The sequence below is a fragment of the Hippoglossus hippoglossus genome, chromosome 11 (assembly GCF_009819705.1).
Source record: "Hippoglossus hippoglossus isolate fHipHip1 chromosome 11, fHipHip1.pri, whole genome shotgun sequence".
In the NCBI taxonomy this organism is placed as follows: Eukaryota; Metazoa; Chordata; class Actinopteri; order Pleuronectiformes; family Pleuronectidae; genus Hippoglossus; species Hippoglossus hippoglossus.
The window spans coordinates 19,475,380-19,493,670 of NC_047161.1; the positions used below are offsets into that span (position 1 = coordinate 19,475,380).

Below are 18,291 nucleotides of genomic sequence, written 5' to 3' on the forward strand. Positions count from 1 at the left end.
GGCAGTGAAGCATCAGGACACGCCAGGGTTTTAAAAAAAGCACCTCAACCGCACAATGGCACGTTCTACCCCCTCACACAGACACTATTACTGCAGGGAGGGTATCATTTCATGGCAGGTGTATCGCTCAGGACCCGAGAAAGTGCAGTGTTGACTTTGCAGTTATTTGGATGATACTCTCAAGAAAACCGCAAGATGGATTACCTCAGGCCAAGCGATCAGCACCTCAGGCAATGCACTACTAGCTTTTGAAATTGGCCTCCCTGTCCTTCAGTTTTACGAGAAGCTCTGCTGGAACTTGAAGTCACTGGTGGATAAGAGTGACGAAAATAGAGAAAGAGAGGGCAGTAAAAAGTATCTACTTCATGTTTACAATTAGAGTTATAAATGGTGCCAAATGAAGGTAAGTCTCTTCAGACTTTTTGATAGAAGGTATAATCCTTTATCCCAGGACTAGAATGCAGGATTAGGGCTGTCACTAATGATTATTGTCATCATCGATTAATCAGCCAATTATTTTCTTTAAAATAGAATGGTGTATATATATACATCAAAATATCCTGGAGACTGGGATGACATTATTGGAAGTGTCCAAACCCCAAACACCTAATTTACTATAATGTAAGACAAAGAAACACTGTGACTTACTGCATCTGAAAACCTAAAAATGAATCTGGTTCTCAAAACAGTGACCAATTCACACACACATTCATTCAGTGCATCTATGTGCGCACATCACACGCACACACACAGCTGTCAGGGGCAGTTTGGGGCTCCACGCGCTGAAGGACACTTCTGGTTAGTGGACGACCCGCTCTACCTCCTGAGCCAAAGCCGCCCCACAGTTTGATTAATTACATGTTCACAGCATGTTAGAACCAGGCTACAACCACCTCACACAGGTTACACCTTGCATGCTCCTTTGTGTCACTGTGTCAACACACACATTTCTATTCACGCTACATTATCTTGACATTGTTCATGTCTGATGCCAGATAAACCTGATGAGCATGTTGCCCTTGTTCCTGAACACCACAGCATGGTGGAGCTCATGCTATTGAGCTGTTGCCATTTGCACTCATGGAAATCGGTTTACCCTGCTAATTAACAAACGAACAAACATACGTCAATGGAAACACTACAGAGTCTGTCAAGGCCCAACAGTCCCTTAATGAAACCACATTTTAATTCAGTAGATCCAGATAGTTTTCTTGATCGGCACCAATTTGCACACACATATAAATATCAGTCCCCTAAACATACCAGATTTTTAAAAAATCAATATCTCTGAATTGTTTTCAATGTCTGGATCCACCCCCTGATCTGGATCCACACCAAAATGTAAAGGGTTCTTCCCTGACTCACATCCTTCCATCAAGTTTCATGGAAATCTGTCATGTTTTTTTTTCATAATCCTGGGAACTAACAACCAGACAAACAAACAAGCGCCAAAGAAAACACAACATCTTGCTGGAGGTAATCATTTTGGAAAGATTTCCAGTTAGTTGAGTTTTGCTTTGTTATATTTAGAATGTTTTAATTCTTTATCAAATTACTAGTTTAAACTTTATTGTATTCGTCATATATGTGGAATTGTGTGAATGTCTAGAGGCAACATTATTTGTTGAGCTAATCTGTTGCACATTGACAATAGACATGTAGAAATAAATCTCAGCATTTAATTGCAATTAATTCATTCAAATGTTACCACTCAGAGGAGATTATGGATTCATTAAGATTCATATTGGACATAAACATTGTTGGATTAAATACATTTAATTATATTTAGCATTCATTCGTGTGTCTTTATGTGTTATCTAACCAACCCAGACAACCAAATCTTAGCTCAGCCTTTATAGCTCTCTGTAAAATGAATACAATGTCTCTGTCTGCAGCTACTCCACCATATATCTGCACAGAAATTATGTTTGAACTAGACTTCACTAACACATTCCTCATGAGCTTAGAGGATGATTTAAGTGATGGATTATGATTTTTGTTGATAAGAAAAAGCCCACGAAAATATGAAAAAACCCAGAGAAAACATTTTTTCTCCAAATGACTAATTATCCACATCTCCTGATCTAAACAGAATCAATCATGTCATTGAAAGCATTCACCAGGATGTCAAGCAAAAGCTGAAGGAGGTTAGAATCAGAGGCAGCTCATCACGAGTGCTGCAGAGCACACGCAGACTGACAAGAGAGGAGGAAAAGCAGTGCTGAGAGGGAGGATAAATATTACCATTTTGAATGGCCTCATCTTTCCAGCGGGGGGAGCAATTTTCTGCTGGCTCTAAAATAGATGGGAGAGGCACTTTTAAAGAAAGCTGCTTGCTCAGTGAAACAGGTGGCAGAGGCAGACTGTAACTCCTCTGCCTTTCATATCAAATCAAATGCATTCAACAGCAAGTCTGATAAAATGTCAGTCCTAACACAGAGGCATCAAAACATTTCTTTTTCACAGTGTTCTCGTTGTTGGTCTCATGGTTTTACAGAGATTTATATCCTCATGTGATGCATGTTAGCTTGTGTCTCTTGTGCCGGGTCAGCGAGGTCGATAGAACCAGCTTAATCTACACGTGACGGCCAATTCACTTTGTAAACTATATCTGTGGTCGCTCAAATAGTCTGTTACAACCTGTCTGAAATAAATAAGCCTCGTCCATGATGAACCAGGAGGGTACACCATGTTTTTAAAGGGCTTAACTGAACCAAACTTTCCTTGTGTGTACTGCACAGACTGTGATAAATGGGTAATGGGGTAAAATTCGGGTTATTTGGTGCACAGTGGCTTATCATATTTCAAACTCTCAAATCAAGAGAAAATTTGGCAAATAAGAAATAAAGCATTTTTGTTTTGTGGTGTTTGAAAATAAGTGAGACTAGATTATTACACCACATTTTAAAGGTTTTTCTTGGCTGCTGCCAGAGGCCAGTTTTCACACTGACGTTAAATGAGGTCCCCTGGTGGTGAAGACAGTTCATCTTCAACCAGTAAATCTACCGAACACAAGTGGCTTTCAGGTGCCATGATGATGGTATGTATTCTAAAGCATTCTGCACACGATCATCAGTATAGATGTTGCAAGAGCAGAGCTCAGCATAATGTAGTGAAGATTCATGTCACCATAATGTGGCCAAATCATCATCGATGCATAATTGATTAGTACTGTCTGCCAGTAACAAATCTGGTCGGACTGTTGTTATTCAATAGAGTGGAGAGGCAGCAGGAGTTACTGTACTTTAAGTGCCATTGGTTTCATAAGTGAACCATCACATGTTTAGTAAGAGGCTTCAATGGACACAAAACTCTACCACTACAGTAATCTATACAAAAGATTAACAACTGGGTTAGGAAATATCTTTTTTCTTTTAAAAGTTAACCCTAACCCTAAAATAAAACATCAAACTAAACAATATATCTTAGATATATAAGATTACGCTGAAATAAAACTCTATAATCTATATATAAATAAACATAATTAGATATGATCGTTAGTTGATTGGATTTCAGTTCAATTTTATTGTAATTTCTTGATGAATTCAAAATTTCTCAAGTTTTTTGTTCAACAACTGACAAAGCTCTTTGAATTTTCCACTTTTTTCTCAAGATGGCAGCCAAGGTTTGTGGGTATTGGTGTAAAGATACATTGTGGATTGCTGTACAGAGTGGGGCCAACAGTTCTCTAACCAGCATCTCCTCCCACTTTACCAACTCTATAGTCTTCAAGCCAAGATTGTGGCTTAGTTTTGAGGTTGTGTTGTACAGTGTTCTTGTTGCCATCATCAACACATTCAGGTTCTTCAGTTTTCATGGAACTAAACCATGTCATTCTGCCACTGATCATGTGTAGAAAGCATAAGTAGTTAACAACATTTACTTTATTCAAAAGTAATAGTGATAAGTTCCCTGCTTTTGTTTGGACAAATAATTAAAATAAGACTGAGGTTATGTCTCTGTTTTATTGTGGAGATGTGATTATCTGAGTATCAGTGTAGAGTTTAAGTATTAGAGGTTGATCCTAATGCAGTTTATTATGATCCAGGGGAAACATGGAGGGTTTGTTGTTTTTTACCATTTGAGAGTTTGAATATCCGCTTAATGCCACTATTATCAGCTCCACAATGGAGTTATTATTATTTTCTCTCTATAAATCAGATCTGGAATAAACCTTAGAGGTATAAATGCGAGTGAGACTTACCTGACATACTGGTGGGGTTCAAGGCCAATACGTCATCCTCAGAGCCTCCTCAGACATCTGGGTACATACCAAGCTGAAAACACACAGAATAAATCATCAAGCACTCAGTCTGTTCTTGTTCTGAATCTATAACAGCACCAGGTAGTGAGAGTCAGGTATTTGTGCTCACATCTGGGCCAACCCTGCTGAGATATTTAGTGAAACAACTCAAATAATGTGGGAAGAAGAACAAGTGACACTAATTGGATTCAATCAGCATCTGTTTTATCTTGATGTAACATTGTCTGCATTTCAGGGGACGTTCAGATACATAGCTGTGAGTCTATCAGTCTATCAGAGGGAGTGTTGCACACAGGCTGTTCAGGTGAGAGGATTGTCTCTGTGTAGGGGGACATCTAGTGGTCAAATGTAAAACCACGCGACCTCACAACAGAGGGAGGAAAGTAAAGTGTCAGGTGAAACTTGACACTGTTTACTACAGAGTGCACTGATAAAGGAACAAGAGCTGCACATGTGGGCAACAACTGCTCTATTCACAGCAGTATGTGGTGTTTAACCACGCAGTGGGAGATTTAAAAGTCAAACGTGGTCTGCTGTACACACACACACACACTCAATACTGGATGCACTGCCTTGTACACATGTTTGTCCTGAAGCAACACTGCAGCCAGTGCACCAGTCAGCAGAATGACTAATCATAAATAAAGGCTACAGCAGCAGATACACAGTCCATTTACCAGGATGGCGCTCACAGTCTCCCACTGCAGCATCTCCTCTGTCAGACTGTTACTGTATATGACACAGCAGCAGCGTTTGGTTTGTCTCCACAAAGTCACACTGTGCATCTGCCTGTACTATAACTGGCTGTGGTAAGCTGAGAAACCAGGAAGCTAAACGTCCTTGAACGCCTGTCCTCGAGACCCCCCCCCCCCCCCCCCCCCCCCCCATCAAGAGAAGCTCGAGGAAGATGGGGCAGAGCAACACAACGTCTCACTGTGCACTAATCAAGACCCAGGTTCAAATTACTCTCTTATCTGTGCTGTTGCTTCTTTGAATCGACCTGCAGCGTTTGGATACATGCCCTACAGACTTCAGCCTGGAACACTGTTTGAGGGCCGCGTTTATTTTATTCAGGATCGTTTGTGACCTTGAGTGTGAAAAGGGAAAAGTTTCTGCTCCAGATATGAACACAGGTCTGTGGATTTTACCAACACTTTGTGAATGAAATGAAAACACTGTTAAACCTACTGAGCATGACATGGTTGACTAACCATTGATATTGTTACAGGTTCAGTGTGTAGGATTTAGTGGCATCAGTGGAATTTACAGCTTGCCTCCAACTGAATAGCACTTGCCTCAGCCTTTCCTTTCCCAGAGTGTGGGGGGATCTAAGGTGGCCTTAAGGTAAGGAAATGGTCAGGTAAAAAAAGACCCTGTGTTTAGCTTGCCTGTTCAAGAAAAATGGCAGTGCAACATGGCGGACTCCAGATTAAGACACAAAGAACACATTCTAAGCTAATGTAATAATTATAAAACATAATTATAATCGATCCTCCTAAATCCTACAAACTTTAAATCTGAACTTGTGTGAACAATTGACAGTGGACCAGCAACTGTTAGTTTAGTGAAGCATAACTAATGAAACCAGAGGAACCTGCCTCACCCTTCAAACAACTTCAAAACTCCCTCATTTACATATTTTGATTCCATTTGAGTAGCTAGCTTGTGGTCTTACTCACCAGGTTTCAGTTCTTATAAAAGTAAGAGACACGGCAATCTCATCCAAACCAGGGGAGAAGAATGTACATTCCATTTTTTGCTTTTTAATTATAGGAGGCGTCTTCATGATCTATACACAGATCTATACTGTCTGCTCAGAGTGATTCAAAAAGTGTTCCCAAATCCAGTTCTTCCACAGATTAACCATACAGTACATTTCAGCGAGGAATATAGAACAGGACAGATTTCAACTTGCCCCTAGCAAACAATTTGCCATTCAAGGACAAAAAGACGGTCTTTGTGAGACAGTTTGACCCTGACGGACGGAGTAACATATCTGAATCACTCACCACAGTTACATATGAAGTTATGTACTGTATGGGGCAATGTATGGGGTGCTGAGGTCACAGATGGGGCTAGTCAAAGAGCTATCTCTTCACTGGATGTTTAGGAATAAGACTGACACCACTGTTCTCGAGACTGCAAACAACACACATATTTCCTAGTATTCCTTAAAAAAAAAAAAAAAAAATCTCATTCTAAAATATTAATTTATTTAGACAGGGCTTACAGGCGAAGTAACATAATTTAAGAAACTGAAAATCTTTTTAGCTCCAAGGCTTTTCTTTGAATGCTGCAGATGCCGTTATGGAATCTGACGGTTGGCCTGTTTCATCATGTTGAAGCTCGTTACAATGGGCACAAGAAGCCTTTCAGAATTAAATAAATAAATTAAAAGGAAAGCTGTCATTTATTTAAGTTAGAATTCTGTTGGATTGGGATGATTTATCAAAGACGCAATTTAAGCTCTTTTATGTCTCTTTGAATATATTTTTTAACAACATGTAAACCCTTGAGTGGTAGTTAACAAGGTCTACAGACATGAATCGTTCCTCTTCGTCAATCCAAAGACACTATGCAGTTAACTTGGAAGATGTTAAACAAGCTGCATTTACCCTTTATGGTAATTTCATCCTATACAACATGCGTCCTCAGCTCAATGAGACTTTTCCTGTCAAATGTAATATTGAGAAGAAAAAAGATTAAAACCAATATATCAACAATAAAAGTAGCCAAACACTTACATGTCCATTTTCTAACTCTGCCTACCGACAGTTTCCGTCAGTATACAGAGAAAAAAAAAAGAAAACACAAAAGTGTTAGAGGTTTCATAATTCCTTTGCACTGGAACAACAGCTGGCTTGAAAAGCATTATGGGAAACTGTGCTGTGGTTTACTGCTTTTTACCCTAGAGAGCATTTAATATCCAGACATATCCAGCTGGTGAAATCCTGAAAGCTGGTTCATCCGTACAACAGGTTTCTGCAGCTCTAACGAGGACACAGACCGATAGAAGCCCGACAATACACTGGCGAGAACAAATGTGAAGACGGATGGAAGGGGAAGAAAAATGGAAAAGAGACAATGTATGCGCTGTGATGTACACACAGACGGAAACGAGAAATGATTGTAGGTCACGGTTGGGCCCTGAGATAATGAGATACAACAGATACTCAGCAGAGTGAAACTCCACGTGGGAACATTTTTATTAATAACCTCCTATCGGATTTCTATATCATAGAGAGCGGGGGGAGTCCATTCACTGGAGGAAAACCGTTGGCTCCAGTTACACCTGATGTTCAAGTGTCTATCCCTAATTATTGGGTTCTCAAAGCTGTAATCTAGATTCAGTTTCAAGTTGGTAAAAAAACAAGATTTGATCATTCTAGACAGTAACTACACTCATACACCACATGGGAGGGTCCTTTAGTTCCCAGTGTTATTTTACCACTGTTAATTCCCATTTCTATTTGACAGCCCCAGTAGACTCCTAGATGAGTTATGGTTTGTGTTGTTGACAATGGTTTCCATTATTATTCACTTTTGAGAAACCCTGACTTTTCCCCCTTCAGTTGGCACAACAGACTTGCAAGATAACAACATAGATATATGGAATATAATTACATTTATTGACAACAATTTAAAAGCTTTTGTTTGCTAGAGTATCTGTACATTTTAATTACAGTAAGGTTAATGTTATAGTATGGCAACTAAACACTTTTAAAGGTTAATGATTGAAATGAATGTGAAACATGGTAAAGCTGGATGTATAATTCATGCACAGAGAGATAATAGTAGGTCATGTGCTACACAACCAGTCCCTTGTCCTGTCCTTTTCAAACTAATCCCGTTCCTATGTAAATGGCACATGACTACTTCAAACGTGGCGAATGGATAATGGGTTATCTGGATGTAAATCTGAGGTTTGGAATAGTCCATACATACATATTTTAGTAAGATACAGATATACAGACATATATATGTAAAGCTTCCTTGGGTCTCTTCAAGCTACTATTGTTATTATTATTATTTTATTATAATTTTTATATATAAACAGCGGTAGCAAATTCACAATGCTTGATTGTTGCCAAATTCAAATTAACACTACAAGTGACCTGAATGTTTTATCAGGTTTCTAGAAAACATAACTTTAAGCTTCTACCTGCCATTAGCAGTGTAAACAAGTGATATTTAACCAAGGTGATAGAATATGTCATAGGGAGCTGAGTGGGAGTGAAAGACTTCTTTCTTACATTTTGATAAACAAAGGTTTGAATCATTGATGTTTTCAACCAGGAGAGTTTCCTCCAGTCATCTGAAGTGCATCTCACCTCGCAGTGACTCTAAAGAGAACCCGGGAGGCCTGACACACCGTTTCATACAAACTTCTTTACTATTTTCTGAATGTAAAGTTGATGTTTGGCCTCTGAAGAAATACATTATCTGGACTAAAATATGATTTGAATTAGGACAACCTGATTCCATCAAGCAGGAGGTCCACAGATGGCAATTTATTTTGGAGGGGGAAAAACAATCTTACAGCTGAGTGCTTTTTGTGGCTCTCTAATTGCACATTAGTGTCCCAAATAAACAACAAGTGACAATAATGGACTTCCACCGCAGGCATAAATTAGCTGCAGTGGTGGAGAGCAGGGTTGTCCCAGTCCATCGTTTCCATTCTCATTGAGCTTTGGCCTTTTTTTTACTTTCCTGCTTGCTCCATCTGATGTTTTCATGCATTAAAAATAGAGAGAACCAGGTTGGATTTTGCTGGACAGCTGGGGTTGTTTGACTCCCGACTCTGTGATATAGCAGCTTGTATATTCTTTTTAAATGCAAACTGTACCGTTTGGTGCCAACTGCAGTTGATTTGGACTTTAGAATATATGGTTTGTGCTGATTAACACTGGAGATCTGTCTGTGAAGATTCTTAATCATCCATCCATCAGACATTTCCATGCCACATACGAAGGCAACTGGTCTTGCTTGAGGTTCTTAAAGAACACAGGCAGAGTTATGGTGTATCTCTCATTATACCTCTGGTTTCACTGTGTGCACATATTGATTTCTATTTCCTTTACTGACCTGAAGGAAGCCACATTTTTCCAAGATGAGAAAGCGCTGAACATTTTAATCTGCAGGCTCTGTGACTGTGAAAATCGTGTCTCATGGTGTTTATGTAGAGGTGTTTGTGTGTGGGCATGTTTGTGCATGAGCTAGCATACCCCAGCCTTCATACTGGCATTGCTTCACCACATAGACATGCCTAGAGGACCCTGTCTTAAACAAAGCTGCACCAAGTGTGACACCAAGGGAATTTGTTGGTTTCAAACAGAAGCAGTTGTTAATTTCTCATCCAGTACCCACTTTCTTTGTATAGCAAATCTTGTGCCAATGTTCTGAAACACTTAAAATAAGATGTAGTCACATTGTTGGCACTATACTATCTTGAGGCAGCTGAAAGTGATCGACCAACAAGCACCTGGTCTGAAGACAATAGTGCAGTATTTCACTGTTGTTTTAAGTGAGCATTACCAAAATAAGCAAGTGTGTGCAAATTGCTTATTACACACACAGATAGTCTGCTTGAGCACCCAGACCCTCCAGAAACATCCGAACATGTACAGGGAGGAGGTTAGAGAGCATGGATGGGTAAAAGAAACATTATGCTTGTTCCTCATAAAGCATGACCATGATCGTTAACCAAAAGATTATTGTAACAATAAAGATGAAGGATGTTTCCCTAACCGTAGCATAGCAGTCATTTTGGTAACCCTTCATTTGGACAATTCACCAACAGAGAGTTTTCATTTCAACAGGTAATTAGAAGAGAACCAATAATTCAACAGTTGGCTAACCCTAAACATGCAATGGTTTACTAATAGTTCAATATTTGTATACACATCATTGAAATTTAGCGGAACATTAGTCGCAACATATATTATCTCAAGGCACTTTACATAGTAAGGTTGAGACCTTACAACCAAACAGTTTCCACAATGAGCAAGCAATTGGCAACTGTGGAGAGAAAAAAACTCCCTTTTAACAGGAAGAAGCTTCTTGCAGAACAAGACTCCGCCTTCGGCCAAGACTGGTTTGGGTGAGAGGAGAGAAAAGAGGGGAGAGAAGAGAGAGAGAGAGGTGGATGGGAGAGACCAGGAACAGTGTCACCGTCATATTTAAGCTCTGTCAGACCGGTGTTATCAGGAAAATAATAGCGATACTTATAGATGTAATGATGTTAATGACAGCAGCAGATAGCAGTTGCTGTGGAGGGCAAATGACAAATTGTTGTGTAATTTGGTGGACTTGTTTTGCCTTTCTTTGTTTTGAATAAACCATAGGTGCATTATAAAAACTGGACACAGAAATCCAGACCCCTTCAGCTGATGGAAACATCATGCCCAACCCATAATCAATCAATCAATCAATCAAACTTTATATGTATAGCCCATATACACAAATCACAATTGGTGTCATAAGGCTTAACAAGGACCAACTTCCTCTGTCCTTCACCCTCATCAAGAGTAAAGAACAACTACCATACAAACCCTATTAACAGGGAAAAAACGTAGAAACCTCAGAGAGAGCCACATGTGACGGACCCCTCTCCCAGGACGGACAGAAGTGCAATAGATCCAAAAAGTTATATTGTTGCCCTCCCTGATCTGACCCACTTGGCCCTTGTGTTACAGCATGTTATTGGATAAGATGAGGTAATAAGCCTCTTGGAAAAAAAACATTATTTGAAAATTGTCAATACAATACAATAATAACTGGCCTTCTTTGCAGTTGAAGCTATCATTTCAACAGTTTGTGGATGCGATGTTTTTATAATGGTAGTTAGGTAAATTTTGGGATACCACTGGAGACGTCCTGAGCTAAGTATCAGTATCAGGGCCAATCCGGGAAAGGATTGGTATTGACTGAAATAAACCTGATGAAAATCTGCTTCCTCCTTTATGTTCTCTACTGTGTTCTGTTGTCAGGCTGTGTGCTCTCTGCTGCTGGAGTATGCACTCTGCCAAAAGTCTTCAATTAAGGAAAGAACCTCCACTCTGTAGTGACACCGAATATCTGTGGTTCCAACAACTTCAACGGAACAGGTCTCTTCTTCAGCTGTGTAACTTCAATTTCACGAGTAGCATTCTTCTTAGTTAGTCATTCAATAACCTACAATTTCCAATAGTACTTGTAATTTAAGTGTGTCTGAAATTTAGTCAACATTCTTGGACTCTGACTCTGCTGGCGGATGCCCACTGTTAAAGGACTTGGAAAAGTGGAAACAAACTAAGTACTGCAGTTGGCTGCTGAGGAAACTGGCAGCGAGGCCGTGTGCTGCCATCATCTCCAGCTCTCTTTACACATCCGTGGCGTCCACACAAAGGATGCAAGTACTCCAGAATGTAAATGGCTCTTATTTGGCTTACAAGTCATTTGTTGTTGTTCTTTCAGCGCATTAAACGGTTGTTCATGTAATGACTGCCAGAAATTAAGTTAACAAAAATACCAACATGACCATGGCTTGAGGTAAAATAATTGTACTTGCTTCCAATGAGGTGTTTATATGCATCTGAAAACCAGGCAGCTTATTGGAATAGTAACACCACTTCTAAATTAGGGTGACTTACTGTATCCTGGAAACAGAAGAAACAGTCTAATTTACTGGCATTTTCTCCTATTGTTTTAGGAAACTATGAATTCATTAAATGAAAATGGACAAAATGACTTTTCAAGATGTTTATTTTTCACAGTTAATTCAAAGCACCAATGTTTTGCTTTGATTTCCCTTGGCTGAGGGGCAGATGGGAAGCCTGGAAGCCAGCGATGACAAAGCTTGAGAAAAGGCAAAAGCCAAAGACTGTAAGTGAGTCATTGGAATGGAATGGTCTGAAGACGCTAGTGACTCGGTTTGGCATGAACTGTGTTTGACACAAACTATGTGGAACACTTCCACATGGACTCAAGGGGTCGCCAAAGTCATCATGTTTCATCCCCTGCTGAGTTGTTGCTGGCACTACTCACTGTTAGATTATGACCACAACTGTAGTCTAAACAAAGCTTTTGCTTTTAACTATATAAACCGGTTTATGTGACAGTTTCTTACATTTGCAAACAGTCAGGAGGCTCTGTGCATTGAGGTCAGGTTATCTCATGTGTTCGATCTGTTCAGTTGGTGTGTGTTATGCCTCTGGTTGGAGACGGGGCGGCACTGTGAATACTGTGTGTGTGTGTGTGAGCACTTCCTTCTCTACACTGGGAAACAGCTACCACATCCTGCATTACAAGAGGAGCAAGAACACTATGTACCGTACATTAGTGTAGTGTGTACACAGGACACACATGACAATGCCTGGCGAGGAGTGCCGTGCGACTTTGAGGAATGCTTTATTGTAATGTATTGAATAACACAGATAGCTATGGAAGTATGAACAGGACGCTGATGCTGGAAACCGCAATCACACACACACACACACACACACACACACACACACACACACACACACACACACACACACACACACACACACACACACACACACACACACACACACACACACACATCTTGGACCTTTGGGGTTGGACCAACACACACACACACACATATATATCTTGGACCTTTGGGGTTGGACCAGACATTTTCTTTTGTCAATATACTTTAAACATTCAATCTGTCTAGTTATGTTTGACGCTGCTTTTTCTTGATAGCGGGATCCCACAACTGTGACACTCTCTGAAGTTTATATGATTTTAAGGTTAAGGGCAGAGGATGTTGCACCTTCTTAACTGCAATGTGTAAAATTGTGATTTGTGAATATAGGATATACAATTTTTTTTTTTATTATGCAACTGCTTTCATACATTACAGTGTTGAATTGTTATCTTTCACATATAAAATGAAAAACCATGTGACCTGTCACTGTTGCTTCTACAATTTCTGCTGCCAAAGTCCACATATTAACATGAACACCCCTTTGTCACATTCCTGAATGAAAATGGAACTCCAAGCTGATTATAGAAAACCATTTGATGCAACAACACAGAGACACAATAGGTATTGTGAAAACAACATTATGAAATAACCCACAAGTGAAAACACAAGCCTGGGTTAAGACAGGAAACAGGAAATAGGCCTGTAATGTGACACATGCTGCACTTTCACCATTGTCATCTCACCCAAAGAGCAGTTAGGTGGTTTTTGCTAATCAGTTCATGATACCAATAGGAAACCTCCACTAGCTCGATCCAACAAAGCCCTGACATTTTGATATGTCTTTGTATTTTCTGCACAGAATTTTCGACAGCGTATCACAGGTGAAACACAGGGATCTCTTAAATCCTCCTGCTGTCTTGGCATTCCACTTGCGTATTGCAGATACTATTTCCTACAAACGTGTTTAAACACTCTAAGCGTTACACGCTTAAATCAAATGTCAGCACTACCCTGCAAAACCTTTTGTCAGTGCGAACAAGGGCAACACATCTCAGAAAGGACAATAACAGCGACACAACAAGTCATCAAAATAGGGCAGAACCTTTAGGCGTGACACAAGTCAACATTCTTTGAGTCTGACATAAAGTTAATGAAGAACACATATGCTTTGAAGCAACTTCCCCCACTTTCAACCCTGAAGAGCATTTTCCTGACTGCTGCTGCGCTGTCACCAGAGAGCATCCTGTACACCAGCAACTGTCAGACATAGAGGGAGAGGGCAAGTGAGTGACTGGATCAAAGGTTTCACCCTCACCGTGCTCATGCTCCCACGTCCTCAAAACAGCTTCTCAGTGAACACCTTTCTCATAAATGCTTGATGTGGCAATGTGAAGGGGAACACAAAACGAGGCAGTGCATATACTGCACCTATAGTTTTCCTCACACGTCACCGATGGAGGTGAATTTGAGAATACTGTGTCACTAAATTAAGTTCAGATATTTTAGAAAGATCCCATTTCAAATATGTGGCTGATTTACCAAGAAAAATGCCTATTTGATTATTACCTCTGAAGACAGTAAATCTAATCTCAGTAAGGCCTTTGGTGAATTATTATAGGCTCTAGTGTTCCATTCTGTTTGGAAGATACACTTTGGCGTTTAAATCTAATATTTCATGTTTTCATTGGACAGTTAATGTCAGCACACATAATAAAAATTAATTTATGAAAACAAATGGGGAGAGGGTGGTGTACGGCTGCATTTTACAGTCAACCTGGCTCAAAGCCCTAAAAACTCCCTTTTCCCGTCCTAAAAAGCTTTTTAGTGGACATCCAAGTTTAGATTATTTTGTCACACAACAGCTGAGCCTGAGGTGGTGATGTCAGCAAGAACGCTGTTGTCCCAGCTGCAAAATGAGGGCGCTGCATCATCCTGTTATAGGAAGTTTGGACTCCTGAGTTCAACAAGTTCAAACGCCCTAGGACTCCCCAAGTCTAAATTGAGGGTACTCTTTGTTACTCACTATCTTTTTTAGGGGAATAGCGAGAGAATCAGTGTGAGGTCAAAGGGACATATTTACGTGGGCCGCCTTACCATCATAGTCAGTTGCTGGAGAAACAGCAATGCAGGCTATTAGTTTACCTTGGTGCCCCCAGTTGCTGTAATTTGTGTAAAAAAAAAAAAAAATCATACCAAAGTCCTAACTCAGTCAAATCTGACCACACAGACATGATGAAGCATATTTTTAGAATCAGTGTGGCTTACGCTTTAATCTTCACACCAAGGATCACGTCAGATGTCCATTGCGGAAAAAGCATGGGAAGAAAAATCTCCCGAAGGGACTTGGTTCCCCATCCTGTTTTTACTCTAAAAATGTCCTTGTGTATCCCAGTGTTCCAGTCTGTCTTAACATTGTCTGTCCATTGCACAATGGAACTAATATACAGCATATGTGGAACTCTGGTTCCAAAACCTGATCCATGATTATCCATCCAACAGAAGTAAGACACTGTATAATAATAGGTCAGATGAAATCCATTTCAAAGCCATTTGTTTCATGACGCACCAAACATATTTTTTGCCGTTACTGAGTCCAAAATGAGACCCATGCTGATATCCTTGGATTTTCATGGATAAGAGTCCCTACGGTCTAAACTCAGAATGATGCCAAAAACAAAAAAACATCCAGTGAGCAGCAGTTGTGGACAGAAATGCCTTGTTGATGAGAGGCCAGAGGAGAGTAGCCAGACTGGTTCCAGCTGACAGAGAGGCTACGGCAGTGGTTCTCAAACATTTTCTGGCAGAGGCTGAAAAATGTTCAGCCAAAACCACCCAAGCAACAACAAATAAAAGATTTCTGGAATTTTTGTGGAATAAAGGTCATCACAATAGCATCAGCAACTCACCTTAGATGTTTTCCAATACATAAATCATATTAATTTATAGTCACTCTATATTTTTCACTGGTTATACCACTGGAGTGGCTCTATGCCCCCAAGGGGAACTCTCCCCAGTTTGAGAACTAATGGGCTATGGTAACTCAGATAACACATTTTAACAACTGTGGTGAGCAGAAAAGCATCTTAGTAGGAACTAGAAGGGTACTCAGAGAGTGCATACATCCTTCAGGACTACTGCCCTATGAAAGAAAGTCAAAACCACATTCCCGGATGCCCCCATTTATCCAAATTTAATGGGTTCTTCCGTGGGTCATGCCCAAATTTCAAGGAAATTAGTTCAGCAGCTTTTGAGATATCCTGCTGACAGACAGACAAACAAACAAAAAATTGCAACATCAAGTCCTGCCAAGAACAGAATCTGAGGCTGAAGTGGGCACAGACTCACTAATACTGGACAGTTGATTTAAATCAAGTCACAATCTGTGATCAACAGCATGAAACCATGGAGCCCACTTGTCTCTTGCCTCAGTCAATACTGCTGCTGAGGGGATTGTTTTCTTGACAAACTTTGGGTTAGTGAATACCAATCAGCCATGGTCTGAATACCACAGAGTCTCTTAGTAGTCTATTTATGGTCAGAGTTTACCATTTTCTATTGGCTACTTCCAGTAGGATAATGCTCCATGTCACAAAGTAAGAGTCTAAAAAAAAACTGGTTTCAGGAACATGAAAGTGAGTTCAGAGAACTTCAGTGACCTCCACTGTCACTATGATGTGAACCCAGTAGAACACATTTGGGATGTGATAGGAGACAGGATTGACTCCTCGGTGACCCTTTGAAAATCTGGCAAGAATTAAGCGAATATTGAGTGGTGAGCTTCGGAATTGAAACCGACCCGAATGTGTTGCTGGGGCTGTATAGTAACACACTGAATGTCTTCAGCACAATCTGTTTGAAACTTCCGTGTTTCCTTTCAAATGGACACAACACAAAGCAGACTTGTCCCAGTATTATATTCTTTCATAGGGCCCAAAATTTCCAGCGGTGCCCCTGGCTGTAGTTGTTTTGTAAACTCCACAAAGGGCATCAGGACCTTATCTAAGTTTAAATGTCAGCCCTCCTTACTGTCTTCAGAGGTAATCTCATCGTGCGTCTGGCTGCATCATGGATCAACACTGACGAGCAGCAAACAATAGTCGGAGCCTCGAGCAATATGCATCTTATTTGGGGTGGCATTCAGATAAGACTCGATCTTGATCTGCAGACCATCATGGGCCGCAGCGCTCTAATACTTAATTTACGAAGCTACATCACACTATGCAACGTGATACAGACTCCGCATCATGGCAACTGGTATCACAAAAAGGACAACAGATGGTGTTTTCATTAAAGAATTCAAGCTGATAGAAGAATCAACTGAATGACTTTGTTTTGGAGTCTCTAGTGCACTTATCATATTACATTAAGTTCTTGAGCTGCCGGGAAAACCCCCCCCCCAACACAGGCCAATGTCAAAAAGGCACGATGATGCACAGGGGCTATCCAGTGCAGCGGTCTTGTAACACTGTATGACCATTATCCTCACTGGAGACTGAGAGCGGAGCAAATACCACATTGTGGGTATTATGACCAATATTACATGCACTGCTTTAACGACCAGCGCTGAGAACACAGGCGTGGTGCGAGACGAATGGCCCGACAGCTGGCACTAACAGTCACCTGCAGACCCACCAGTGATGTCTCAGGTCTCAAGTTATCATCATTACACTGCGGCTGCAACACATTTTCCAATTTTATGTGAGCAGACGGAGGCTTTTTGTTTTCATTTTCGAATTGTCCTCTGAGCACCACTGGGTACTTTCCTGAGTGCACTGTACTGTACACAGTGCTGGCTCTGACAGTAGATTTTTTTAGGGTTACACAAGCCTGTGCAGTTTGACAAAGGTGGCACGGCCAAACAAAAACATCTTCAGCCGTATGTGTTTTTTTTTTTTTTTCATGAGGTGACATTAAATCAGTCACAGGGAGGTTTAAATGTTGCTCGTAAAGGTGGCAGTCTGTGCTGAGTGCAGCAAAACTTGCGTTGCTCTTAATGTGAAGCTACATTATGCCTATCGGGGTAGTAGACTGCATTTTGTGCTTTTTATAGCCAACACTCTGCTCTGATGCACCCATGTGACACTCAAACTGTCAGCTCGATAGCCCTTCCACTGGAGCTCAGAGAACAAAACATCCTTTGTCTTTAAAATCTAATGATAGGTTGGAACTTAGCGGTGGTTCTCCAAAACTGCTCATTTCTTTGCTGATTATTGTGGGTTTGGAAAAATATTAAAAGTTGCTATTTTGAGTCATGATGTGCTAAACATGCCCCAAAAGATGATACAGTGATAATATGATAGCATGACGTGGACATCAAATGCCATTACAATAATACTGTTCAGGGAAAACATTGTCTTTACATGTCACAAGCCAACATCGCGTGTACCACATACACAGCTTCTGTAGCGTTGGTGGGGGATTTAGTGAAACCTGATATTCCCAGCTCTCTGACAAATCTAATTTCTTGCTGTTCTGTACGTGGGTTCCTAATTTACACATGTTCAGATGACAAATACTTAAAGGAGACATATTTATCTTTTTCAGTTTTCCCTTTCCTCTAGTGTGATATATATATTTTTTTGAATATAAAAGT

The 18,291-nt window shown here is 40.4% G+C and overlaps 1 protein-coding gene across 4 annotated transcripts in view; it reads right to left on the bottom strand.

Annotated features, from left to right (window-relative positions):
- thrb (thyroid hormone receptor beta) overlaps positions 1-18,291 on the bottom strand; it is a 106,658-nt gene that overhangs the window by 19,625 nt on the left and 68,742 nt on the right. For 3 of the 4 annotated variants that reach the window (XM_034600703.1, XM_034600706.1, XM_034600704.1), the window contains exons 3-4: positions 4,205-4,277; positions 2,245-2,295 (exon numbers count right to left, since the gene is read on the bottom strand). In XM_034600703.1, coding sequence (XP_034456594.1) covers positions 2,245-2,295; positions 4,205-4,211 — 58 coding nt within the window. In that variant the 5' untranslated portion in view covers positions 4,212-4,277. The remainder of the gene's footprint in view (positions 1-2,244; positions 2,296-4,204; positions 4,278-18,291) is intronic. The other variant, XM_034600705.1, reaches the window with a different exon arrangement.